This window comes from Mesoplodon mirus (assembly GCF_964341445.2).
Source record: "Mesoplodon mirus genome assembly, chromosome: 10".
Taxonomy (NCBI): Eukaryota; Metazoa; Chordata; class Mammalia; order Artiodactyla; family Ziphiidae; genus Mesoplodon; species Mesoplodon mirus.
The window spans coordinates 8,397,666-8,410,099 of record NC_138986.1 but is presented as its reverse complement, the minus strand read 5'-3'; the positions used below and the strand labels follow the sequence as shown (position 1 = coordinate 8,410,099).

Here is a 12,434-nt window from a genome sequence, read left to right as displayed (position 1 = left end):
GAAGCTTATGTAAGAAGGCAAGGCATGGATTGCTTTTGTTACTTGGGTGAGACAGAGACTCTTCAGGGTATGAAGTATCCATTTTAGTCCGTAGAAAAAGTTTAATGTGGTTTTCGAAAATAGGAATTTTACTTCTTTCCTAATCCCATGTTGTTTTTCAGCTCAGCATATTTAAACTTACTTTGACATATTAGGCGAGTTCAAGTGGAAATACATCTTTAGAACTGGGCCCTGTGGGCTTTGCGGAGGACTGGAATTATCGTGTGGACAGGAGGGTAGATTTGGAGAAGACGTAGGTTTCAGTGGTAAAACCCAATGGTTACAACCAGGAAATCGCAATAGTCTCTCTCAGCCACTTGGTCATCCCTGTGTCATCTCCTCAGCTGCACAGGGTGTTTCCCTCTGTGGAGCTGGGGAAGAGGTAGCAGCTTGGCTCCAGGGACGGCTTGAGAAATAGTCAACAGAAAGGTCCCCGGTAGCCTCTGAATATCAGTGTCACTCTCTAGGTTTCGATTTCCTTTTTTTTTTTTTTTTGCGATACACGGGCCTCTCACTGTTGTGGTCTCTCCCGTTGCGGAGCACAGGCTCCGACGCACAGGCCCAGCGGCCATGGCTCACGGGCCCAGCTGCTCCGCGGCACGTGGGATCCTCCTGGACCGGGGCACGAACCCGCGTCCCCTGCATCGGCAGGCGGACTCTCAACCACTGAGCCACCAGGGAAGCCCTCCTATTTTTTTAAGGAAAAAAAAGTATCCGTAAAGTTGGACTGTTATCATTGATGTATGCCCAACCCACTGTTTGAACTGCCAGCAGAGTCTGCCTTAAATAACTCCATGACCGCTGAGTTAAAAGTACGCACAACTGAGAAAGCACGAAATGCTGAGTGAATTGAGATTTGGGAATTCCTATGTTCTTAATTGTGCATATCTTTTTTATAAAAAAAAATGAAATTTAAAAAAGGATTCTGTCCTAAATGAGACGTGAATATACTTTCTTGGAAAGCTTAAAAGAAGGCTTGATTTTACCGAATGGGCTTTTCTTTGCTTTCTGTTTAAGCAAACCCCAAGTCAAATATCTCTGTGTAACTGTGAGACCAGAGGCTCCCTTGGGGTTCTCAGAAGCTCAGAAACTCAGGAGGCTTGGTGCCAGGGCAAAGGTGCCGCGGACACATGCCTTTGCCCTCTAAATGTAAATAATTCTCCGTTTAAAAATTTAGGGTATCTTAATTAGTGCATGTGATCTGTGTGTCTGACAGTCAAATATAGGATTTTGTAGCATTGAAGTGTAGCTTCTGCTGGCTGGAAACCAAGACTCCTTCTGAACTCTCTGAAGTGGTGGAGAGCTTCCCCTCACAGGGATTTTTTTACCCGCCTTCTTTACCTGGAAGTATTGATAGTTAGGGACTAAGAGAGCACAGATAACACCTGGAATCCCAGAGGGGAGGACAACACAGAGATGAGCAGTAGGTAGAGTGGGTTTTAACTGTGTTGTTTTCCAGTATTTTCTCATCACCACTTTTGGTCCTATAGCTCATCAGAGTCCAAAGTAAGATGCTCTGGGACTCCCAATCTACCTGGCTTGTCATTCTCCCTCTAGATGAACAGGCTGATTCAGACAATGTGCTTTCTAGCACATTCTTTGTTCCAAGAAAAAGATTAATCCACAGCAAAGCCTCTCCAGGCCTTTTCCACTTCCCCTTCCCGGACTTGCTTCTCTTTCCTCGAGGCATAGAAGCTGGAAACTCAATGACTTTAAGGCTCCCGAGCCAAGCATAGCGCTTGTCCTGCACCCAGAACATTGCTGTCATGTTAGTTCCCCCGAGGAGACCAGCCTCAGGACTGCTTAGCCTTCTCCCTGCCAACAATGGGTTTGCATCGTCACACTGTCAAACATCCTGCTTTTTCACACACAGTCCAGTGATTAGAATTAGGTTACGATTGGAATTCTGCTTGGTAAGCGTTTCACCGCTCCAGCTTCTCTCTCGGGTCAGTAGAACTCAAGACGGGACAAGAGGAGACCATTGCATCCAAGGACGGGCCTGCGCGGGGCAGTTCAACCCTTGATGCTCTAAATAACACACACAGTCTAAGTGACCTGTTTGCCCAGTATGCCCCTCTGTTCCCGTTAGTCACATGTATTGTTTTGAAAAGTTATTCGAAAATGAGAAAGTTTAGAAATAACCCGAAGAAATAGCAGTGGTGTATGCATTTGTGAAAAATAGGACTCGAACCCTGCCACAGGGTAGGTGCTGAATAGTTTGGGTGTTTGTCTCATTACACAAAAATTAAACAAGGTTCTCTTTCAAAAAATGTTTTCTTCCAATTTCAGGTATTATTTTAAAGTTCAAGCCAAAAATCCTCACGGCTATGGACCTATCAGCCCTTCGGTCTCATTTGTCACAGAATCAGGTATGGGTGACTTCATGTTCTTGTTTTTTTCCTTTTCTTAAAAACAAATAATCTGAAATCATGTCTACAATAGAATAAAAACTGAAGAAGTTAAATCCTCTTCTCTTTAATCAGTTCATACTGGATGTCATTTTATAAGATAAACATGATTTTCTTTCTGCTAAGCTAAAAGTTGGATAATAAAATTTAAAGTAATCTTCCTTGGAACTGCCTGGGAAGTGAAAAGGTCAAATTCCAATGAAAAAGGGGGGAAAAATCTAGTTTTCAACTGTGTGGGAAAGATAAGTTTGAATCTATCAGTAGAGATTTAGTTACAGAGATAAATTCCTTTTGTTTTTTAATTACAAACAGCTGAAGAGCATAAATGTCATGTGACCTGAGGGCCAGTTGCTTCTTTCAATTAGTCAGATCTCTAAGTTGCTTCCTTTACTAGGAGACAAAAATGTCTCTACTTAATATGGAGGGTCTAATTAAAATTCTGTCCGTCTTGCAAGCAATATCACTCAGAGGATGTCCCTCCTTTGGGATGCTGGTGTGCAGAGCTCTCAAGCCCTTCAGTGAAATGTCCCCGTGGTCATGGTCTGAGGCAGTACACACAGAGCTGGCCCATGGTGGCAGGTGCCAGCTTGGCAGCCTTTCTGTATAGGAAGCCAGGCTGGAGACTTGGTACCCATGGTCCCAAGACAGGCACTTACAGAAGCCCAGCTGGGTCGGCTCCACACTAACGTGGCTGTCGCTTCCATTTGGTTAGATTATTTCCTAAGAGCAGGAGAGTAAAACAAGCATTTACACTTATAGCTAATGGTATGTCGCTTTATTTTATAGACAGCAGATGATGTCAATGAACAGTCTGTACAAAGGGGCAGCACAAAGCAGATTTGGAGGAGATGAAAATGTGCTGTGTGTGATTGTGGTGGAGTTCCATGAGTCTATATGTGTGTTAAAAATTCATAGGATGGGGCTTCCCTGGTGGTGCAGTGGTTGAGAGTCCGCCTGCCGATGCAGGGGACACGGGTTCGTACCCCAGTCCGGGAGGATCCCACATGCCACGGAGCAGCTGGGCCTGTGAGCCATGGCCACTGAGCCTGTGCTCCGCAACGGGAGAGGCCACAACAGTGAGAGAACCGTGTACTGCAAAAAAAAAAAATTCATAGGATGTGTACCCTAAAAAAGTAATTTTACTCTGTGATAATTAAAAAAAAAAAAAAAAAAAAAAGGATGGCCCATGTTTCCCTGGCCTGTGTTTTATAAAGATGAACTCCTTCTGAGCAGAATTCCTTATAATGTAGTTTCATATTAAGTGGCACTATTTGGGCTAAGATATAGACAGTTTTTTTTTGTTTTTTTTTGTGGTACGCGGGCCTCTCACTGTTGTGGCCTCTCCTGTTGTGGAGCACAGGCTCCGGACGCACAGGCTCAGCGGCCATGGCTCACGGGCCCAGCCGCTCCACGGCATGTGGGATCTTCCTGGACCGGGGCACGAACCCGCGTCCCCTGATCGGCAGGCGGACTCTCAACCACTGCGCCACCAGGGAAGCCCTAGACATGTTTTAAAACAGCTTTATTGAGGTAGAAATGGCATACAGTAAACTGTTCATCCTCAAAATGTACAGCTGAGGAAGTTTTGAGGTATGTTTATACCCTTGGAGCCATCACTACAGTCATGCTGGTGAACAGCTCCATCACCCCGACAGTCTCTTCCTGCTGCTGTACAATCCAGCCCTCCCTTCCCTCCCCGTGTGCCCATCCTCTCCCCTCTTCTCAGACAACCACTCATGGGCCTTCTGTCACTATGGATTCATTTGTACTTTCTAGAATTTTATATCAGTGGAATCACACAGTGTGAGTTCTTTTGTCTGGCTTCTTTCACTTAGTATCCTTTTGAGATCCATCCATGTTGTCATATTTATAAGTAGTTCATTCTTTTTTATTACTTAGCAGTATTCCATTGTATGTGCCACAGTTTGTATCTATTCACCTGTTAATAGACATTGGATTGTTCCTACTTTTGGACTATTACAAATAAATCTGCCATGAGCATTCATGTACAAGTATTTTTAAGGACATATGCTTTAATTTCTCTTGGGTAAATACTCAAGAGTAGAATGGATGGATTGCATAGTAGGTGTGTGTTTTTACTTTTTTAAGAAACCACTGAACTGTTTTCCCAAGATGGACACATTTTAAAACATAATGAGTATTGAATTATTTTGTAGTACCCAATGTCAAAATATTATCTTCAAGGACCCACACCTTCTATATAAATAACAAGACAATATAAATGGAAAAGAGTATTTCTTGAAAGGAAATGCCTAGAAAATAAAAACTAAGGGAATGCCTTGGCATCTGTCAAATGAATCTTACACTTTCTTTATCTATTCTAGCTTGGTTAGCTCTTTTAATTACAAAAAAAAAACATTTCAACAGTTGCATGGTTGTGTGATGTAATAGTGAAGTCAATTATTTATTTTTCATTCTACAGATAATCCTTTGCTTGTTGTGAGGCCACCAGGTAAGTTTCTCTTCTTGATAAACTTGACATTCTAGTAATCAAGTTGAATATTGAATATGAGATTCTTATGGTTACAAGTAGACACGCTGAACCATTTTTGTATTTTCATAATTTTCTGACAACTTCTATGGCTTCTTTGCACCCATCATCCTAATCTAGGGAAAAGCATGTTCTGGAAATTTTTAAATAGGGCCATAGCAGCCAATATCTATAAAAACCATTATGGGTGGCCAGTATCTATGAAAATAGATAACTTTATTTTCATAACCCCTTTGAATATTTTAAATTGCTGAAAAGATAGCAAAATGCATTAAGTGTACGACAAAATTTTACTTTGTTTTTCAAGTAAACCAAGAAAGACCTATTGCTTAAGTTCAGGGCTGGTCTTATGAGTGACAAGAACAGGAGGTGCCTGTGCTGAGGGATTTTGAGGGTGGGGAGGTAGGGTGACATGCCCTGCAAGGTCAAATTTGCCATTACAGCTTATGTTCCTTGGCTTAAATTAGGCTTTTTCTTACTCTGAGAATCCTTTATAGAAATGCAAATACGTTAACTGCATTCAGGTACAAGGAACTCCCCAGTTGTACTTCAGTACAAAGAAAGAAGAGAAAAGACAGACAGAGAGAGACCACTGGGAGGTGGGAAAACTGCTCAGAAAAGCCCTGAGAGAAGGGGAAGTCCAAGTGAATAAATCAGATTCTCTGGTATTTTGTGCAAGAATAAACACTGTGAAACGCCATGACTTAGAAGGTGTGCTGTGTGTCGTCCAGGTGGTGAGCCCATCTGGATCCCATTTGCTTTCAAACATGACCCTGGCTACACGGACTGCCATGGCCGACAGTACGTGAAGCGGACGTGGTACAGAAAATTTGTGGGAGTCGTTCTTTGTAATTCACTGCGGTATAAGATCTACCTCAGTGATAACCTGAAAGGTAGGTCTTTAGGGATGGTGTGCTATGGGAAGGTGTGGAAAGCTTTTAGTTTATCAGATGCTAACTTGACGTAGCAGGTGCATCAGAATGCATTTGAGGTATGGACCCATCACATCTCAGTCTGGCTCAAGTGCAAACCAGCTTTGCAGGCTCTATTCTGGAGTGACTAGTATTTACACTGGTACCCAGGAATATATGTACATATTTTAAATCGACTACTTTTTAGGAAGAAATCCAAAATTCTGTTAGAAACTTAAAGGCTGTTTTTCTTTGTTGTTAATCCCGTAACATTAACAACGAAGAAAAATGGCCTTTAAGTTTCTTTAAGGTATGAGTGTAAGCTGGAAGTATTGAGGAAAAGTACCCCCTACGATTTTTGCCATTGGAACAACTTTACAGAGAAACAATGTGGATGGTGAAACATATATGAGGTGCATTATTTGTTCTGTGTCCAGAAATTACATTGTTTTCATCATGGTAGGGGATTAAAACAAAGAATAACATAAGTATTTACCTTGAACTACTAACATTTCAAAATGCCATTTCTACCCTGCTGGTTTTAACTCACCCACCTACCCAAAATTGTTTTGTATTTCAAAGTTTGCACAACTTTTAATTTTTCTAGTACATACATTTAAAAAGAAAGAAAACGTTCCCTCAGCTGGTTTATATTTTGTCATAGGTTACTAGTGCTCATCATTTCTAGATAATGTCAAAATCTCCCCAACCATCCTCCGCTCTTGCAATGTCTCCGTGTCTATGCCTCTCCCTACAACTGGTCTGTCTGTCTCCTGCTGCTCTTTTTTCCCTCTTGCACACCGCCCTTTTGCTCCTCTGGTTCAGAATTCCTGGGAGAGGTAACACAGCCATGTCTGGTATCCCAGGGTTGAGAGAAGCAACTTTGCCCTACTGTGCAGCTCTGGTTCAGGACCAAGGACAGCGCCTCATGCTACAGACACACCCCCTACTTCTAGTTATGTATGAAAAGAGTTTCTTCTATTTTTCTAGGTATTCATGCTTTTCACAATTATTTCATAATACAGTCTCTGCCTATCAGAGTTTCCTCCTTTTTCTTAAACCAAAGAGTAGAAAGGTCTCCCATCTACAGGCTGAAAATGCCTATAATTTTAGTAGTTTCCATTTAATGAACACTTGCTAAGTATTTAGCATACCCGATCTTGCTGAATCCTTATAACACTTTGAAATCGGTGCCATTATCACCTTCTTTCAAACATGGAAGGTATGACACACAGAGTTTAAGTCACGTGCCCACTTCAAAATTTGCTTGTGCAAATTCCTCAGCCAGCTGTGGCAGTTCTGGAGTCATCACTGACTCATCGTATTCCTTTATGCAGATACCTTCTACAGCATTGGGGACAGTTGGGGAAGAGGTGAAGACCATTGTCAATTTGTGGATTCACACCTGGATGGAAGAACAGGGCCTCAGTCCTACATAGAAGCCCTCCCTGCCATTCAAGGTAATGTGAGCAGAGGCCCAGGGTACTATGCCGGGGGGTGGAGAGGAGGGCTGATATAAGGAGAAAAGTCACTGTAGCTCCGCATTTGGTTTACCATTTGAAGATGGATATTAGCAGAATTTTGGAGCATAAAAATAAGGAAGAGGGGGCTTCCCTGGTGGCACAGTGGTTGAGAGTCCGCCTGCCGATGCAGCGGACACAGGTTCGTGCCCCGGTCTGGGAAGATCCCACATGCCGTGGAGCGGCTGGGCCCGTGAGCCATGGCCGCTGAGCCTGCGTGTCTGGAGCCTGTGCTCTGCAACGGGAGAGGCCACAGCAGTGAGAGGCCCGCGTACCGCAAAAAAAAAAAAAAAAACAAGGAAGAAACAAAATACTCCTACCACATGCTGGGTTTAGGGTGTGGCTTGGAGAGGTAGGGACACAAAGGAATATAGGACCTTACCCCTACTCTCAGGAAACATGGTCAGTAATTGGGAAGGGAGGATAAATATGTGAAAGGTAACTAAGAGCAAAAGCAACTTAAAGTACAAATAAGGACAAGAGTTATGTCACGTGATTGCCCCATAGTCAGGTAATTGTGCAGATTATAGTTACTCTCTGAGTTCAAAGGGTGCGGGCTGCCGCTTGAGGCTTCCAGGGAGGGTTTTCAGAAGGGGCAGAGTCTGAGCTGAGTCATAAAAATACATGCAAAGGTTAGAGGGCCTTCCAGGTGGAGAACGCCAGGACAAGAGTCCAGAGAAAGCAAAAATAGACAAGTACAAACCAACCACGATATGCTTCAGGAGATCACGTATCAACTATTTCATGATGGCACTGCGAGGTGAAGATAAGTGTATTATCTCAAAGTTAACAGCTTGTAATACATTGCTAACTGCCCCAAGCCCCCAGATAAACAGAACAACTGAATGAAGTCCAGCACTTCTAGTGATCTGGCATTTTTTAAGATATAAGACGCTCTGATCTTTAACATTGTTTAGTTTGGAAAAAAAATACCATAGGTGGTACAAAGATTACCCCTTTTCAAAAAATTAAGATACACTAACACACACAAAACGGTAAAACAAGTCTATTAGGCAGGGTTCTCTAGAGAAACAGAACCAGTGGGGGATGGAGAGAGGGAAAGAGAGAGAGAGAACAAGATTTATTTTAAGGAACTGGCTCTATGATTGTGGAGGCTGGCAAGTCCAAAATCCACAGGGCGGGCCAGCAAGCCTGCTAGAGACCCCGGGAAGAGCCAATGCTGCAATTAGCCCGAAGGCAGGCTTCTGGCAGAAGACCCCTCTCTTCAGGGAAAGTCAGTCCTTTCCTACTAGGGCCTTCAACTAGTTGGATGAGGCCCACCCACATTGTGGAGAGTAATCTGCTTTACTTAAAGTCTGCTGATAGAAATGTTAATCTCATCTAGAAAATAATTCCACAGAAACACCTAGAATAATATTTGACCAAATAGCTGGATGCCACATCCTAGCCAAGTTGATGCAGAAAATTAACAATCACAATAAGCATATATAATACACCACATCTCTTAATTGTTTCAGGATCTTGCAGTGCCCCAGGGTTAGTATTAAATGCCTTATTTGTATTTCACTGTGTTTCTGTGACTGTTGTCATGGTTTTGGCTCTGAACAGAGGTGCTGGTTCATCAGAAACTCACTGGCGGAATGGCAGGTAACCTTTCATCTGACAAGAGGACACAGGGCCAAAGGGGTGAGAGCAGCTGTTGAGTTGCCAACATTTTTTGAGGAGGTTGGAGCATCACTTCTTCTTGAAAGGAGAGGTGGTCAGAACTGCTACAGGATTCTTTCCTCTGAGAGATTTACTTGAAAGATCTGAAAGTCTACCGCAGATTCCAAGAAGTAAATCTTGGAGGCCTGAGGTTCTAGGCAAGTCAGGGGCCCCAGATTCTGTGGGAATCTTTTTTTTTTGCGGTACGCGGGCCTCTCACTGTTGTGGCCTCTCCCGTTGCGGAGCACAGGCTCCAGACGCGCAGGCTCAGCGGCCATGGCTCACGGGCCCAGCCGCTCCGCGGCATGTGGGATCTTCCCGGACCAGGGCACAAACCCGTGTCCCCTGCATCAGCAGGCGGACTCTCAACCACTGCGCCACCAGGGAAGCCCTCTGTGTGAATCTTGGTTAAGGTTGCTTGCCCAGCTCAGGGCCTGCCCTACTGGGAGTGCTCCATTGTGATTGACTAAACTGATCTTCCTCTGTGGAGAGAGAGAGGGAGAGAGGGAGGACTGATGAGCACCCTTTCCTACCTGTGTCACACATGTGGAGACTGGATTATCCCCACAAATCATCCTTGGGATAAACCTCAGAGGGTGGGTCGTATTTATTTGGAAGTAACTTTTGTCACAAGAACAACTTATCAGAAATCTTCTCTCTGAAAGGAGTTGTAAGGATGAGGATTCTTCCTGTTGGTTCAGGTGCTTTTGATGCTACGATACAGACACCAATTCCCAGTGTGGGTTCTTTTCCCGCACCACCAAGCAATTCTCCAACACCAGTGGGAGCTCTACAGTTCAACTCTGTTCTGAAACCATTTACCCAGAGATAGCATCAGATGCCATAGTTTCAGACCTCAGTCCTACAAGACTGCCCCTCTTCATCCACTTTATTTTATTTTTATTTTTTTGCGATACGCAGGCCTCTCACTGTTGTGGCCTCTCCCGCTGCGGAGCACAGGCTCCGGACGCGCAGGCTTAGCGGCCATGGCCATGTGGGATCTTCCTGGACTGGGGCACGAACCCGTGTCCCCTGCATTGGCAGGCGGACTCTCAACCACTGCGCCATCAGGGAAGCCCTCTTCCACTTTAGATGCCAATCACAAGTCCACATTGTCACCTGTCCTCCTGATAAGGACAGGCTATAAATCAGACGTTCCCATGACCCCCTCTTTGGATTTGATTAACTTGCTAGAGGGGCTCACAAAACTCAGAGAGACATTTCACTTACTAAGTTTCGGTTTATTATAAAAGGAGGTAACTTGGGAAGAGCCGGGTGGAGGAGATGCATAGGGCAAGGTGTGGGGAAGGGCAGGGGGCATCCACACCCCTTCCAAGCACCACCCTGCCTGAATCTCCACGTGCTCGCCAACCTGCAAGCTCTCCAAACCTGTCCTTTGGGGGTTTTCTGGAGGCTTCATTACATGGGCACAACTGATGAGATCATTGGCCATTCGTGATTGAACTCAATCTCCAGCCCCTCTCTCCTCCCTGGAAGTTGTGGGTAGGGCTGAAGGTTCCCCCACTACAATCATATGGTTGGTTCCTCTGGCGACCAGCCCTCATCCTTAGGTGCTTTCTGAAAGTCACGTTATTAGCATAAACTCCGGTGTGGTTGAAACAGGGTTTACTATGAATGTAATAATATTCCACACACCTGTATAGCTCTTGTCACTCAGGAAGTTCCAAGGGCTTCAGGAGCTCTGTGCCCACAATGGAGATGAGAACCAATTATAAATCACAGTATTCCTGATTATTCTTTCCCTCTCTTTCCTTTTACCTTCCAGGCTACTATCGCCAGTACCGCCAGGAGCCAGTCAGCTTTGGCAACATAGGCTTTGGGACCCCCTACTACTACGTGGGCTGGTACGAGTGTGGGGTTTCCATCCCAGGGAAGTGGTAACCACAGGACGGTCGTGCTGGAAGCTGGCCCTGCCCGGCCCCCTCGACTGACTTGCACTAGGGCCTGTGAGCAGGAGAAGAGGTGGTGTCCTAAGCCTCACTGTCCCCAGTGTCAGCAAGGCCACACAGTGGACACCGGACACTTCAGGCATCTTTGATCTGGAGCTCAGTCCTACTTCTTGGCCTGGACCACACACAGGATTCAATGTTGCTGTTAACTTTGCTTCTCCACATGTTTTGCTTATGATAGCTCATCCCAGAGACGGCAGAAATGTGCAGCTACCAGGGCGCCTGGTGTGATTTTCATACTTTTTAGGCACAAAGTTCAGACACTTTGGTATCTCCTGGGATCAGCATAAACACGCGGTGCTTGCTTTGTGGAACACCACCCCGTGTTCTTTTTTCTCACTGGACCCCTCCAAAAGTAGCTAAGCTTTGGATCCCTTTCTATGCAGTAGAACTGAGTTACTAAAAATGCCACCAAAGGAAATGTAGCCTACTTAAGATTTATTCTGTGGACTTACCCACCACTAGACCAATTGTATCAAATCTTACTTGTAAATTCTCAATTTTGATATATATATATATATATGTATATATGCATATACATATCCACACTTGTCTGCAAAGACATTGATTAAACTTGCTAAGTTTGTACTTGTTCACTAGATAAATGTGTGTGGGACTTTTTGGAGCAGAGATGCTGTTTATTAACATCTTTTTAGAAGGGTCCAAAGAATAGGTCTCTGTATAACACGGCAAGAATGGCAAGGTGTGTGTTCTTTCTGAGAATGCTGCTGCGCTGTGGAAACGCTTGGGATGCAGCCATGCTAGCTGTGAGCCAGTGGCAAACTGAGTGATTTCCACCTTCCATCCTCACGTGAAAAATGGACTGGTGGTCTCTGTGCGGACATATCCAGTACGTTTCCAGATTAAGATGTTAGGTCCCAGATGATTTTGAAATCCAGTTTAACAAAACTTCTTTCGCCTTTCCTGCCTAGCTCAGTATCTACTCCTTGAAATAGAAGCATCTTACCCCTCTCAACTGCAACATGACAGGGTTTATTTAATGACACTTTAATTCTTAAAACGTGGTGTCCTTTCCACGTGAGTGGCACCTCCACGTCCTCAGGCAGCTCTGGGGAATGAAAGGTTTGTCTTCTACGTTTCAGGGTAGAAGAACCAGTAGTGGGAACAAGCCAGAGGCAGACACACTTCTGGGGCCTGGGGGCTGTACCACTACGTAAATGATGTAATGGCAGAAAGCATTCCGCCAACTGGAATCAGTTATTTTCGGTGCCAGCAGCGTGTTGAGGTGAAGCCTGATGTGTCCGGTAGGTTTGAAGATAAAACAGGAAACAAGTCACTGCGGGATTTTTGTGATGGGGCAGCGGGAGCTGACATCTTCCCCAGTGGCCACAGTTCTCTCTTCTACGGCAAACGACAGTGAAGAAAACGCAGGCGTTCTGACAGTCTGG

The 12,434-nt window shown here is 44.6% G+C and overlaps 1 protein-coding gene across 3 annotated transcripts in view; it reads left to right on the top strand.

Moving 5' to 3' along the window:
- The window catches only part of FNDC1 (fibronectin type III domain containing 1), a 102,260-nt gene extending 90,661 nt beyond the window's left edge, over window positions 1-11,599 (top strand). For all 3 annotated transcript variants that reach the window (XM_082634318.1, XM_082634317.1, XM_082634316.1), the window contains 5 exons: window positions 2,329-2,408; window positions 4,891-4,920; window positions 5,691-5,852; window positions 7,208-7,330; window positions 10,842-11,599. In XM_082634318.1, coding sequence (XP_082490444.1) covers window positions 2,329-2,408; window positions 4,891-4,920; window positions 5,691-5,852; window positions 7,208-7,330; window positions 10,842-10,957 — 511 coding nt within the window. In that variant the 3' untranslated portion in view covers window positions 10,958-11,599. The remainder of the gene's footprint in view (window positions 1-2,328; window positions 2,409-4,890; window positions 4,921-5,690; window positions 5,853-7,207; window positions 7,331-10,841) is intronic.
- Window positions 11,600-12,434: the final 835 nt, after the last annotated feature.